The sequence below is a fragment of the Telmatherina bonti genome (genome assembly GCF_933228915.1).
Source record: "Telmatherina bonti genome assembly, chromosome: 23".
Lineage (NCBI taxonomy): Eukaryota > Metazoa > Chordata > Actinopteri > Atheriniformes > Telmatherinidae > Telmatherina > Telmatherina bonti.
In genome coordinates this window covers 17922225-17938262 of record NC_136632.1, presented here as the reverse complement: position 1 = coordinate 17938262, position 16038 = coordinate 17922225, and the positions used below count along the sequence as shown (strand labels likewise).

Below are 16038 nucleotides of genomic sequence, written 5' to 3'. Positions count from 1 at the left end.
CCGGTGTCGGCCACTCTCGGCCGGTAAAGCAGCGACATGGCTCGGGAAAACGGAGACACCGGCAGAGGAGAGACATGGAAGAAGCAAGTCGACGACATCAAAAAGATTTTTAATTTTAAAGAAGTCCTCGGAACGTGAGTAGGCTTGTTTCTGGATAACTTCATCTGTCTCCGTAATGACAAGAACATCTCCTCCCGGTGTTTGTGTACATTTGCTCTTTTGGTGACCTTACTGCACTTTGAGGCAGTGCAGGACTCACAATTGTTTCCCTCAGCTTCTGACCTTCCATGCTTATCTGCTGCCCACATTTCCCCTCATTAGTATTTGTACATCTTATATATGAAGGTTTATTGTGTGTGTCGTTGCTCAGCGGAGGCGTTTTACACACATACACTAAGTAATTGTTTTCTGCTAAATTGTCTCTGTTGCGGTTTGCACCATGGCGTCTGGAGTATTTCTGCAATATGGGCTTTGTTACTTTGAGTAATATTTCAGACCCTAAATTAAACTATGACTTCATAACAGAATGAGTAGTTAGTTTGGCTTTTTTAGTGATTAAAATGTTCATTCATTATTCGTTGGTTTTAGCTAATTTAATTGCTTGTGCACTTTTCGCTAATTAAAGTTAATTAACTTAAATTGTCCTCAGAAGGGCCGGATTAAAAGTGCACAGGCCCCTGGGCCCAGAGTGTTCCAGGGGCCCCCTTCCCCACCACAACATTTTGAAAATTGTGAATGATGCACTGTGAAACAACATTTCTAACATCTCTCGGCCAATGGTACCAACAGCAAGACATTAGACACTGTGGTGTAACTATCTGGCTTTTATGTACATTTTGTTTTACGTCCAAACTGCTGGTGTTTGCCCCACATGGGCCCCAAGTGGGAGTGGGCCCCTGGGCCTGTGCCCATAATGTCCACTGGATAATCAGGCCTTGGTCCTCAGCTGCTTAAATGTTTTTCTTTTAATCCAGATATATTTTTCCTGATATAGTTGTCTAGTTTCTTGAAGACAATTAGTCACTATTAATAATGAATGAAATGATCATTTCAGTTCAACAAGATTGCCGACACAAGTTTTATACTATTTGCTAATAATACATTCATGTTAGCTTGCTAACACTATTTATTATCATTCAAAGCATACATTTTGAAATGTTTTCTCTGTTTTGTGTTCTAAAATGTAGTTTTTTATGTGCTGCTTTTCCAAAAATGTTATCTTTCCAATCCTTATTTTTTGCACTTTATGGCAGCTGCATTGGAAATACAACTGGTGCCTTTAACAAAATGACTATTGTGAACATACAGCACTTATACATACACACCCTCTGCAGATGCATTTCTGCTGGATGATACTCCAACTATGACAGTTTTTTGTGTTCTTGTATTGTGTTTTACTGTCTGTTTAAATAGCAGTTTGGGACTACTGCAAAGGCAGTAGAGATTGGAGAGGGGTGGAGGGGATTTTCTTGTTGATGACAGCAAGGCTTTAACAGACGGCAGGAATTACAGTCTGAGTAAAGGCAACAGCAGCACTATCACCGACACTGTCACAAGCTTTTCCTGTTGGAATTTGGCTCTCTATACATTCAGTTCAGTATTAAAGAGTCTTTTCTCGTTGTCTTCCTCCTCCTTGTTTAATATTCCCATGTGTCATTCAAACTGGAGGATACAGGTCCATTACCCCTCTAAATCTCCCAACAGCCAGTCCCTGTCAGCGTGTGTGTCTGAGCACTCTAGCTTCCTGCTGAGAGACATGAGCTGCGTCTGTTTGGACGGCAGCCCTGGAGAGAGCAGAGGGGTGGGGGGCATAAACAGCAGATGCAGATTGGGATTAACTATGCACAGATTAGGAAAACTTCCCAAAGAGAGGGAAATTAAGTCATGTGGTTTAAGAACCAAATGTGGGATTGAAAGCGATAACTGGTGTGTGGTTTGTAACTCTGCAACACCTGAAATTTGTACCGGATGTGAAACACGCACAAGTACACCCTGGAGGCAGAGTAGCAAAGGACTCAATGATCCGAGTCGGCCATGTTGCAGCCACACATTAACCAACACTGATGATGGGTCTTTGAACTTTTGATGCATCAGCAGAAAGGGGACATGAGGAGTGTGTGGGGAAGCAAAGAAGTGGTTGCAGTGAATGGATGATTTTTGCTTTGGATTCTGGAAGCAGTAAAAAAAGATTGTTGTCTGAAATGTCAGCTGTTTTGCAGAGATGACGAGTCACTTTATGAAGGCCTTTTAAACACCTACTCCTAATATTTCGTCCAATTAATTTGTATGGTATGGTTATACTTTTTATTGAGTCAATGTCAAATCAATGTGAAAACTCACATCAGTGGCAAAATTCCTTCCGGGCTTTTTGTAAATTTTATTTTTTCAAACTGAGGTCGATTTTTTTTAATTTATTTATTTTTATTAATATTCACATCCTATTTATAAATAACCAACGAATCGGAGAAGGCGTTCTGACTGATAGATCACCGGTGCGAGCTATGCAGGTATCACTTTCGCTGCTATTTGATTCAAACTTTGTATCATCATGGCAGAGTGTATTTTTATTATTTCTTCTCTGCCTCTTAAATCAAGCAGCCAGCTTCTAAAGCAGATCCTTAACTGTCCCATGGACGTCCTAACGTCAATCCTGATGCTCTTTGATTAAACAATCAAACTCCAAGTTCTCTCTTTTCTATAACAAGATGTACCCGGTGCCTCTGTTTGTCTTTTTTTTGCAGCTTCAGCACACTGTTGTCATGGCTTGATGTGGAAAACATGTTTGTTTTTGCCACCTAGTGAGTTTGTTTTAGAATTTTTATGATTCACAATTTTGCATCACACTTTGTGTGTATCGACAGAAATGTTGATGATTCAATCATTTGCAATTTTGTGCCAATCATGGTCCCGGTGGGTAATAGCCTTGAAGTCGTGATGCTGTGTTCAAGTGTATAATAGGTGGAGGACAAATATCTTTTGAAAGTAATCTGTAGTTTTTCTTTTTTTTTTTTTTATCAGTGTGTATGAACCTAATAGGGCTTAGTTTTATGATGGCAGTAGTGTGTGCAGTGATATACACAAGGCTACACGGTGTCTTGTTACTCTCCCCCCCGGTGTGTGTGCCGTGTCTTCCTATCGTTCACTTCTCAATAATTCAATACTAACAGGAGTGTGTTCTTTGTCCGCACATGTGGACCCCAGGTGGGCTGTGGCTCTCAGCATGAGGGCTAAGAGTTAAATGAGCAGGTATCAGAAAAAGTTGAGCCATTTTCCACCTCTGATCGAGGTGAGGGAGGTCTATCATAGCTCATCCATTTCGTCAAATGAAACAGAACTTGATTAAAAATGGTATGAAGGATGAAAATGGTGTTTGTGGATGCTGTCCGTTGGTAAGACAAACTAACACTGAACCTGTTCAAACTAGAACAGCACTCGAAGAGCGCCAACCTCCGCCAAGGGCTACAGCTCTCCCCATATATTATTTGTTCTCTTCCTATGATGAAAATTCAAAAGGCCCCATATTTTTTTTTTCATATTCAGGATCATCGTATCCGGAATGATTCCTTTACCTGGATCAGTCTTTGATACGTTTTACAACCTGTTGGAAGCTTGTCCTGGATTTTTTCTGAAGCGCTCCGACCATTTTCGTTAAAGTTATGTGCTCAAATGTGGAAAATGGCCCTATCGCACAATGTTAAAGAATCCTTTCAAATATTCCTGGATCTAAACGGTGATCCAGATCAACACAAAAACTAAATCAGTCCTTTTTTTACATTTCCAACAACTTCTGAAAATGTCATGAAAATCTGTCCATAACTTTTTGAGTTATCTTGAACGTAAACAAACAGTCAAACAAAGTAACAGATGAACGTTCGTTAAAGACATAACCTCCTTGGCGGAGGTAATCATTCAGTTTACTTTTCCACTACGTGGTGTTTCCTGGTTTTTTACCTTTGTTTAATGATGGTAAATGTGTTTAAAGCCACTGTGAAATTGTCAATGCAAATATTTTTAAAGCAAACTCCACTACAACTTCACCCCAAACAGGTTTACTGCTCAAACTGAAAGATCTCATGTTTAAATATGGTTCCTGTGCATGGTTTGCTAATACATGTTCGGAACTTGCCTTTTAGCCACTCAAACATGGTGCTAACTAACACTAGCAAGCTCCGTCAGCTCAGCTGCTGACTTCATGTATGATAGTAAATTGTCAGGGGTTGGAGGCTTTGAAGGTGGTATTTAAAGGCCAATGACATCACAGATGTGCAATGAAGGCTGTCCTATTTCAAAGGCTCTTCTGGATTCAGCCTCCCAATGTCTCCTTATTCCACGTTGAGAAGGATACACTGTGGGGACGCTTTGTGGAATAGTGCACAGCTGTAAGGGCTGGAACTGGTGCCAGCAAGTTTGGGGAGATCATTGGGTGGAAGGTTGTTGGTGGGCAGGGAGTGTATAAACTCATTACATGAAAAAAAATCCTACAGTAAAAAGGACCTTTGACCCTAGCGCTGTTACTTTTTAAATCACTACAATATGTGATATAAATATATGAGAAAGTCCTTGACTGATGTTACTCATTGAGGTAGAGCTCAAACTTTTACATGTCATGAAGGAGCTCATGATTATTTTGATTTATTCGCTAGTTGTTTTGTTAATTTATTGATACATATATGTTGATGCCTTTGCTTTGATCAACTTTGTCAAAAATGTTGGCTTTAAATGAACAACACTGGCAAAAACAGAAGAATTATATGTTTTAAGATGATGTCACATTTTGCAGCTACTAAGCTAACATTCCTGTAGAGTAAACAACATAAGCAGAAAAGTAAATGGCAAAAATATTTCTTGTATATCACAGTGAGACTCAGATTTTCAATCAAACTGTAATGTTCTATCAGCAAGTAAGACTGTATGTGTGATAACTTGCACACTGCAAGGCAAACCACACATTAGCTCCATGTTTTTAACTTTAGCTTCCAGTTACATGTCAGAGTGAAAGGTCCTTTCCTAGGAGTCCTACTGAAAGTCAAAGGGTTCGTATGTGTGTGTGAGGGTGAGATGGAGAGGGAAAGTAGAGGACGGTGATGGTGATGCATTGTGGGGACGTCACTGTGCCATCTAGGGCACGCTGCCCTTAATTGATGCTCCACTTCCCTGGTGCTGGCACTGATCTCTCCACTGTTTCTGGGACTCCATAGGACAGCCCCTCCCAACCCTTTATGTCTCTCTGTAACTCCTCTTTATGTCGACATCTCTGTCATACACCTCCCTCAGCCCTTGTGTCTGCATCTTAGCTTTGTTGCTTTTGACAGCATTGAATTTCAGTGCCAGTAAACACGATTTACAAAACTTCTTTTATTCCTGTTATAAATAGGAACTTAAAAATAGAACAAAAGAAATGTGACAAAGCCGACTTCATCAGTGGACTGCTAGCCCATGTTTCAGCTGTGTGCATGTGAGTGTGTTTTTGTGTCCACTCTTAGAAAAACAAGTCCTTTCACATAATGAAAATACTGATTGTGATCAGGCTTTTTTGTATTTAGCCTTTCACCTGCTGTTTTCTTTTGGTTTTTTCTTCTCAGTGAGGGGAGCAAACTGAGGTTTGGCTGCTTTCTTGCTAAGAAAACTGCAGTGTGGGTTGAAGCTGTCTGTGTTGTTGCTGATAGTAAAACTATGCTTTTTTTAATGTTTCTTTGTTTAGTTTTTAAAAAAAAAAAAAGTTTGGTTGGTTTAGGGTTACATCTTTGCTTTTTCCAGAAAAAGTGGTCCTGTTGGCATTATTGAGGACAGACCACCATCATGTACTTAGTTTAAAGTAGCTGGGATAAGATTTAGTGGGGTCTCAGTTGTAAAAGAGTCGATTACCGATTTCAGGTTATCTTACAGTCTTGTTCATGTGTGGGCTTGGACCGAGCGAGAGATGGCACGGCACCTGAAGTGAAACAGGTTTCACTGAGGTAGCCAGGGCATCAAATGTGAACACAGCTCACTTTTTTTTAAATGAAACAATTTTCTCTTGACTTTTAAAAGCAGACTGACAATAACAAATGACAACACAGACAAAAAGAGACACAACTGACTGTCCTTAAGACAGTTTGAAGCTAATGTACTGCCCAGCTGTGAGAAGCAGTCTCATCATGAGTAGTAAAGTAGTCTGTCTATGTCTGACTTATGATTATGAGAAACATTGTCATCCTTCAGAAAGAGAACTCAGAGGTTTCACCGTACAGAGCACTTACAACAAACCTGTCACTGCAAGCAACAGGAAAGGCTTTAATTGGCTTGTTTTAGCAGGTGTAAAACACCATATTTTTGGTGTAAAAATGCCATTTAAAACATCCCTATGAAAATAATCAGACCTTGATTGAAAAGGAGAGAAAAGACAGTCGTTGTTTCTTGACCACTAAAGTTAAAAGACCATTTTGCTCCATGGAAGTGAAATATAAAGAAATGAGTGGGAATCAAGACTTCAACACAGTAATGAAAAATTTCATAGATTTATTAAAAGTAAGTAAAGCAAATTTGTCATGACCGCTGGGTTTTGGTTTGGATTTTGTTAGTTTTGTTTATCCCTAAATTGCTGTGTTTGTTCTTGTTTTATTTTGTGGAGTTTTACACTTGTGTATTCTGTTTGTCACTTGCTGTTCATCAGGGCACCTAGTTTTATTTGTTAATTTGCTTCACCTGCTCCTTGTTACTTCATCTCGGTAAATACACCTTGATTTGCTAATTTCACAGCCAGATCATTTTTGTTTTCCTAAATTAATTGGTGATGAAAGTGAGAGAAATCAGTGATGTGTCTGTCTTGGGTTTTGTCCACACGTAGCAGAGTATCTCAATATGTTTTTCTTCGATTTGGCCCGTCATCCACACGAAAACGTAGATTTATGCAATCAAAAACTATTCTTTAAAAGCCTTCGACCAAAATGAATATTTGCAAATACTCAGTCTGCACATGGACATGTGTAACCAGGGTTTTAGGTTTTGAAACGTCACTGTCTGCGACAGAAAATACCATGACGTCACACACGCGATCTTTGTTTTTAACAGCGTGGACATCCTCCGTGTTGGTGTTATTCTTTGTCCTGGTGCTTTGTGTTTGTTTTTACACTGCCGTCAGTACCGCTCCACATAGATGACTAAAGGTGAAGGATGAGATTAAGGACAGTTATTTTCCGCCACGTAACCATATCACGTTTAAGTCATGTTTTCTGTTTTGTGGAAGTGACTGGTTCTGATTGGATGGGATTTGGGCCAGGACCACGACTGCTGCCTAAAGGCTGGATATGCTTATGAATGTGCTTAAAAACACGGTTATTTGCGCATTGATTTGTTTTTGAAAAACAAGGTTGTGTGGACTCGGCTACGTATGTACATGGCCTTGGGTCCTCCAGCCCTGTTACCTTCACTTAACAAGAAAGACCTTGGTTCATGGACCTGTCAGCTTCCTGCCTCTTCCCTGCATTTGCGTCTGCCCCTTCCATGTACTGTGACAAAAAGTTTAGAGCAATACAAGGGGAAGCATTATCCTGCTCAAGAAAAAGACACTGTAATGAGATATAATGGCATAATTTAAATTATTGAAACAAAAACTACATACAGTATGTTGGTCCAGGTATAATGTTCTGGCTTTATGCTTCATGATAAATGCCATCTGTTTTTATTCTTTCAATAAGTTTAAAGCCTTTGCTTTTTAATGGCACAACACACCACTGGCATTAATAGACTGAGTAACCAACTTTTCCAGAAGTCTTCCAGAGTAAATGCATTTTACCGCATACACACAGACACCCCAAAAAGCTTATTTTAAAGCAGCAAGAAGACTAGAGAAGTCCTACATTGCTCAGCTGTCCAAACTTTTCTCATTGCTGAACACATTTGATGTGGAACTAGATGCGTGTTTGTGTTCAGCATCTCTCTGCACTGACTGACATGTGTGTCCAGTCCTATGCGTATTAATGATCATAAACTTTAGTCCATTATCGGATCAGAGCTCTATTTTAAGCCTCTCCGCGACCACATCCAGCTTATAATCGCCCAGATCTGAGAGGCTGCTTCTGCACCGTGGTGATACACATGACCCTGTGTGACAGCTGTGCGTGCACTGCAGCCTCACTTTTCATGTTGTTAAATGCAGCTACAAAAAAAGGCAGAGTATGCAGAAAGTTCACGTAAGAACATTTTGTAAGTCCGTCTGAATCACGTTCTTCCATTGATTAAATGTCAGTAAGCGATTGCAAATGTTACCGTTTTACTGTAAGTTCTGCCAGTTTTCCATTCAGAAATATGTTAAAATGGCAGGAAACTTGTATTTAATGCAGTTTTTTCCCCACTTTACCACAGTGTCATTTGTATTTTTTTTCTTTAGCTCTGCAAATTATTCATATGTATAATTCTGAAAGACTAAATTGATTTTCTTTAAGGAACACTATTTTCCTCGGACTATTGGAACAACAATAATATATTTTTGCCCTTTAGAAAACAAAATGAGCGCAGGAGGTGTGGGAAACTCAATAGTGAGGCTCCAGGTTGTTTATCCTGACTGGAGGATTTGGTTTCAGAGCTGTTGTGCAACCCTAAAGGGTCTTGACAACAACATCTGCTGTTACGAGAGGGAAATCAGGGTTATAGCCTGCTGGGACACAAACGCTTGTTATGGTGAATTTAGCTGCTGGTGGGTGACTGTGTTTTAGTGATCAAGGACGATGAGGGTGCTGAGGGGGAAGTCACTGGGCCTACAGCAACATTAGCGTTATTTCTAACCGTTGTCCTGCAGGCTATTGGGCCTTTTTGAGACATCATTAGAAGTCAACAGAGGACTATGTGTAGTAATTTGTGTCAACATGAATTTGCACCAGCTCTGCTCTAAAGACAGGACTGGCTCTGTGAATAAGAAAGCACTTTGGTCAGCTATCATTTGTCTAAAGTTTGCGTTCCCCTACCACTCAGAAGTTTAGAGATACCAGCTTTATTTCAGAGTTTAGAGAAAGTTTTAAGTGAAACAACTCTGATTGACCCACTAAAAAAAAAAAAAAAAAAGTGCTTTTTTATTGGACAGAAGACAAAGTTAGAAAGCAGAAGCTCGATATTTCCTGCCAGGAAGGAAGAAGGAGACTATGTGATGCACACACAAAAGGATTTCTAATATAGTTCGAAACATGACCACCGATCAGTTCTTCAGAACTTCATGAAGTGGTACTTTATTCATTTTACCCTGCGGGTTGTTGAGTTGCCCCAAGTTATAGACAAAAAAAAATTAACTTCACTTCCTGATGTAAAAATTAAATGTCTGTAACAAGTTCCAGTCCAAATATTCCAGCACTGCTCTGTTTTCAACCCCCCTCCTTACCGTTCCCTTTATAGCAGCTGGATTTAAAAGGTGACATAAGTCTGACTCGTCCTCTAAAGAGGATACCTCTTTTGAGAAAAGTGGCACATTTTGTTTTCATCAAAAATTTAAAAACACATCTACTAAATTACCCATGAAACATATTTTTACCATATGGGAGAATACACTAAACCTAGAGCTCACACTAGCACACACTAAAAATATTGTACTTGCAATGATTTTTCTCAAATACTTACTTTATCCTGGTCTGCAGCACACGTATCAATGTTTACAAAATTTTTGGTTGTACTAATTGATTATGATTTCGCTCTTGCATGTAGTGAATTTGTGGATGTGAAGCATAAAGATGGGTTTATTGAGGTTTATTGTATTTTTTTTGGCAGAGCAATTGAGTGTGACCTTTCCTTTGAGGAATGTTGCCTCAGCCTGTGGTCAGGTGTGAAATGGGAAAGCCAGACAGACTGTCACTGAAACAGAGAGTAGATCCTGTTATCTGATAAATAAAGATTAAGTGTATGTCAGCAAGTGTTGTGGTTGCCCTCTGACGAAATGCTCTTCGACTGCATCCGGTAGAGAATCATTTTAGAACGTCTCAAACATCGTCAGCATTCCCTCTGAGCAGCCAATCCCCCTTCCTGAGTTGGCAAACCGAAGCAGGGATTATCAGGGATGCACCGTTACCTCATTTATTCCAACTGAGTACAAATACAGACATTTATATTTGAGAACTTGCTGATACCGGGTGTGAATATTTATAAATCCCATTACAATTCACTGGTAGGGAGTGTGGACCAGAATGCCAAATGCAATTAGAGTGGTTAATTGTATAACATATAAAAAGGTTCATCCTGCAGTCATCTGTTAAATGTATGGATTGAAAACTGAGAAACATAAAAGATGGGAAAATTGATCAAATTAGCTATTGTCACTGTGATGATGTCAAATTTGGATTTTTAAAACACCACCAGTAATAACCATGTTTCTGAGCAATCGATAATGAAAACCTCAAAATAAGATGCTTGAAAAATTATCAGAATCTTAATAATTTGGAGGTTAAAGAGGTTTTTGGTGGATTTAGTTCCCTGCTGTGCCTAAAAACTGCTTCTCTCCCTGAGATAATGCCAAAGTAGGATTTTGTGTTGTATGATTAATAATTTTAATTTTATGCATTAAAAAAAATACCTAATACTGGCATATTTCCAGCCCTTTTCAGATTCCCATTATTCAAAACATTGTGCAAAATCAGGTAATTCTCAAAGGTTTCTTTGTCTTATTTATGTCTTCATCAGACTTTTTGAGCTGCAGATATAAAAATCTGCAGATCTTTTCAAATATGCCAAGTCTATCTTTTTAAGTGTAGGAGAACTTGCCAATCTGACGCTGAACTCTCAGTGGCAGCCGCTACCTGAAGAGAAGGACGAGTCGGAAAGCAGCTTTGCATATTTTCCCTGAAGGCTCTGCTGCTTCTGACGGAGCCAGAAGAAATTATAACAAAATAATAGAATGGAGGACGAGGACGAAGAGGAAGAGATAACGGTATGGAAATGAGGAATTATAACGAACAGAAGCAATTGGAGGGAAATGAAAGTATATATGAGCCTAAGGGGGCAGCTCCAGGGGCTTGTAGCATTGCACTTTTCCACTGTTGAAGGATAAATATGCTGGAAGTGATTTTTCCGTCAGTCCTTCACTCTGTCCACCATCTGTTGTGGTTGGGAATTTTTCAAATGTTTGCTCTGAAAAAACAGCTCTCTCACTGCTTCATTACATTTAAGCTGTGAGCTGTGCTAAAATCTGAAATGCCGTTGCATTATGTAAAATTCACACTTAATTCACAGTAAAACTAATAGAATCCTTATATGAATCATTTTAGATATTGTAATGGCTAAACAGTAAGCTTGAGACATGTTGAAGGCAATAATCATCCATTTGGCTTTCTATATTTAAATCTGTCCATAGTATGAACTAAAGATCTGTGCTTTCATTACTTCATTTCTGTGTTCTGTTGTGACGGCAGAGAATAGAAGAACACACTGTGCAATAAAGTTTTCAGTCTTAAGAACATGTTTCCAAAAAACTTGGATCAGTTTGAACTTGTTGACTGACGAGGATTTTTTTCAATGATAATTATGAAATTGTTATTGGTTGCATTATCATTCAAGCGCATCATCTCTGGTTGTTTTATTAGCAAGAAGACAATGACACTTAGTTGTAAAATTGACTGTATTAAGATGAATACAGTGTGTTTTTTTTCTCAGTTAATCTCTGCTTTTGATCTGAACTGCTGCAAACAGAAACATTGCCAAAAGTAACACAATGATCAGGTTCATTTCACAGTATTATCCTTCCCCATGACTTTGTCTTTGTTTCTGAATCATTGTTCTTACAACCCGTTCTGTATGCTTTGGTGTTGTCTTTCCCAAAACGAAATTTAGTAAAAGTACATTATTTATTTCCTGATGGAAATTGAATTGTTGTAGCAGCGTTTGGTTATTCTTATATTCATTTGAGCTTTGTTGCTTATTTGTTTGTTTTTGAAATGAAGTTAACAATCATAATAATTGATAGTTCAGGTCTGTTTCCATTTTCTTCACTGTGTTGTGTAGAAGAATGAAGAATTGTTCATTATGTTCAGCAGCATGTGCATCGTGCTTCTCTGCACATCAGCTCCACCGGCTCCAGAATTATTCCCAGCACAGAGCCAGCTTTCTTCATCCATTTGTTCAGTTTCTTTACATCTCTGGCTCTGATGCTGCTGCCTCGGCAGATGGCTGCAAAGCTGACTGCACTTTCCACAACAGACTGAAGGAGGACAACATCTCTGCAACATGGAAGATGATTTTTGTCATTTAAAGCAAAACAGCTATTTCTGTTTGTCAGGTGTGGAGGTACATAGCATCGTAATTTCCTTCGAGTCTAATGCAGTGCAGTCATGTTATTAATAACATTGCAGTGTTCAGGTCAAGTTAGACTTTTTCTTGACTTAAAGGTGGAGTATGTAAGATTTTCAATATTTTCGAAATAAATTAACAAAAAAAAAATAACTACAATCATAATTAGATAGTTTTTTTTAAAACACGTAGGTTCCAGTCTGTCCATATTTGATGTGTTGTTAAATTACAAGTTTAATTAATGACAAAGACCCTTCTTAAATGTTTGCCTACCAGTAAAAAAAAAAAAAAAAAGTGCTTTTTGTCATTTGTCATTAATTAAACTTGTAATTTAATAACGCATCAAATATGGACAGACTGGAACCTACATGTTCAAAAAACTATCTAATTATGATTGTAGTTATTTTATTAATTTTGAAAATATTGAAACTCTTACATACTCCACCTTTAAATCGGGGAGCTACTGTGTCTTGAATGAATTTATTATTTTAGCTCTAAAAATCCTGAAAGAGACTAAATAAAAAAAGCTGCCCAACTACTTGTTTTTAGGGGTGGGAAAATCCAATAGAAAATTGGGATTTTTTTTTTTTGCTTCACAATTTTAAAATTGATTTTTTTTTTTTTTTTTTTTGTTAAAAAATCTTTTTTTTTCAGATAAATAAATATAATCCTTTTTTTTTTTTTTTTTTTTTTTTGTCATTTTTATTGTTTTTATTGATCTTTTTACTTGTCTTCTTGGGCATTATAGCAGCAGAATGATGGTCCGGTCTATTTGTGTTGTTTTTTTAAAAATTGAAATCAAGAAAAATGACATTCAAGAAAAAGGTTTGATTGTTTTTAATCTACAAATATTCGCAATATCAAAGAATTATGAGAATCGCAATTTACGTTGAATCGGCACCCAAAAAAATCAGAATCGAATTGGGACAAAAGCATATCGTCAAAGCCCTACTTGTTTTGGTGCACAAGTTTTTTCTTTTAAAAAGTAGTTTTTTAAAAGAAACATGTATAATCAAATACATCTGATAGGATTAAGTATTAAATGAATTTATTACACATGTTAAGGTTACATTTTGAAGTCTGTCAAGGTTTATGAGCTTCCGTAGCCTGCTGGATCTGTTGAGGCACATGTAGATGCAGCAGAGTATTTCAGATGGTGCTCCAGTCATGTCGACTGCTGAATGAAACTCATTTTGTGGACTGTACAGTTCTACTGTCTTTATTGTGAACTTTTTTATGTTTATTCAAACTTAACAAGCACAGGAACTCCTTTAAGTCAGGAAGTCCCTTTTATCCTTGACTGCGAATGTAAAAATGCTTTTGTAGAACTTAAGTGTCTGCAAACCAGTACTTCTTTCTGAAACCTAGATTTGTCCGTTACAAGACTCATCCAGGCAGATTTTTATTATTGAAGGCTATTTTTTTAAACTACTGACTTATGAAGAGCTTGGAGACATTCCCCTATTAAATCCAATGGGAAAATGTCTCTAAACCTTTGACTAACCTTGTCAACTTATTGTTTTTGTGGACTTCAGCAAAGTAATTAGATGCATACCATGAAGTTTAATATATCTGACAGGTCAGGTCAGTGTTGGCATATCAAACATGGACAGTGAATAATTTTACTAAAAAACTTTACTTATATCTTATTTTTACTGAACAGTGATTTCACCGCGACCTTTTCAGGACCTTATCTTAAAGCAATCTGATAGTTTAGAGTAGTTAAAGCATAACAGTTTGTACCCAAATAGTATTTGTCAGGCATGCAGTGGTGTCGCCGTGGTAACAGTAAGCTATTGCCCATCAGATTGTGAGCGATCGCTGCCGTTAATGGAAGCAGCATTGCAGCAGCTCCACTGCTGGCCAGCACATACTCTGTCTTTTCGACAGGTAATTTAGGGCAAACTACACTTACACACACATGCAAAGGACTGGCACAAACACAAGGGACACACTCACCCACCCAAATAAACATGAGTCAGGTCCCAAAACTTAATCCCCAGATACACACTCATGTGTTCATGTTCATCAATTTCTTTCCTTTTTTGTTGATAAGTCCAAAACAACACACACATAATAATGGTGTGAAATAGCACACACGTTTCTTGATGAACTTTTCAGAGTGACACACACACATACACACACCCTCAGCCTGCACCTCAGAGGTTTTTCCTGTATGATAGCAGACCTAGTTTTCAGTCCCACCCTACTGTACTTAGATCTGTGTATGTATGTGTGTATGGCTGTTTATCCAGCTCGTCTTGGCCCAGTTAAACTTAAGTCAACCTTGAACAGAATGCCGCATTACGCTCACACACTTAGTAACAGAAACCTAAAAGTACTAAAAAGTTTGCAATGTTGCAGACTTTAAGGACAGAGGAAGCTGAGTGCTTTGTAATCTCAAAATATGTGTGTTGATGTGTGTGTGTGTATTTGTGACAAATGTCTTATGCATCACCAGTCTAATCTGTGAACTGGCTGTTCCTTCTGGCTTTCAGTCATTTGTTTGAAGCCCCTTAAGGCCTGCACACACCCTATGAAGTCAAAACTCTATAACAGATGTGTTTAATTAGCATGTTCTTGCGATGACATCTTTGTTGATCACACACATTTATGTCTACAGTGGATGTTAACATCTGTTTCACTAATGATACTCACAAGATCCCCAATTGGAGATTAGGGATGATCTGCTTGTGAGTCGTAATATTCTCTCAGAGAAGGGAATGTATGTCGACTAGTGTTGTAACAAGATAGTGGGTGAGTTGATGCTGAAATTGGGTATCTAATTAGATTTTTATTGTTTATTTGTAGCAGCATCAGTATTAACGTTGCCATCGCTGTTGAGCACCTGTGATTACTGGACATATCTGCTGCAGGTGAATTGATTGATTTGTTTTTTGTTTTTGTTTTTTTGTTTTTTTTGTATTTTGACTCTGAACATTTTGTCACATTTAGTTTCAAACATTTCACCTTTTTTTTTTTAGACTATTTTACACTATATTGCCAGAAGTACTGGGACATGTGGTGATTTCCTGTTTTCAATCCATGGCATTTAACATGAAGTTGGGAATGCCTTTGCAGCTGTAAGTAACAGACTTTTCACAAGGTTTGGGAGTGTGTTCATGAGAAGTTTTGATCGTTCTTCCAAAAGCACATTTGAGAGTTCAGCAACCGATGTTGGACAACAAGCTCTGGCTCACTGTCTCTGTGGAAATTCATTCTTATATCAGTTCAGGACTCTGTGCCAGTCATATTTCTCCACACCAAACTCACTCATCCATGTCTTTATTAATCTTTCTTGGAAGGCCTGAATTCAGTGATTGACTGTATATTTAACATTTCTGTTCCATTATTTTTTATCTTTGTCTTGCAACTGGACTGTTAAGTGGGCTTTTCTTGTTCGCATAACACTGGTGAATACTGTTAAAACTGCACCGATACCGACCATCCCTTTCACCTTACGTAGCCATTGAAACTATGGTTTAAAAGAAACAAGTGTTCAGACCCTTTTGTGACATGACCTGAATTAATGATGAGAGTAAGATGTGAAATTCCACCCAGCAGGTGGAATCAAAGTCCTTCCTTCTAATATGAAATGAAAAGGTCATTAAGTTTGACAAGTAAAGATGTTGTAGAAATGTTTAAATACAGTGTATATATCAGAGAGTGTTGTGTTTTTTTCTTATCATGCTCTGACCTTGACCAACAAGTGCAGTTGTGCATTAAGATGATTTTTGCATAAACTGCCTTTCATTCAAAGACTGCTGGGATAGGCTCCAGCCTCCTTGCGAACCCTTC

The 16038-nt window shown here is 38.2% G+C and overlaps 1 protein-coding gene across 1 annotated transcript in view; it reads left to right on the top strand.

Moving 5' to 3' along the window:
* Positions 1–36: 36 nt before the first annotated feature.
* Positions 37–16038, top strand: part of camk1da (calcium/calmodulin-dependent protein kinase 1Da) — a gene marked incomplete at both ends in the record, with an annotated part of 78330 nt that continues 62328 nt past the window's right edge. The window contains one exon of the mRNA XM_079263181.1: positions 37–134. Within this exon, the coding sequence (XP_079119307.1) occupies positions 37–134 (98 nt within the window). The remainder of the gene's footprint in view (positions 135–16038) is intronic.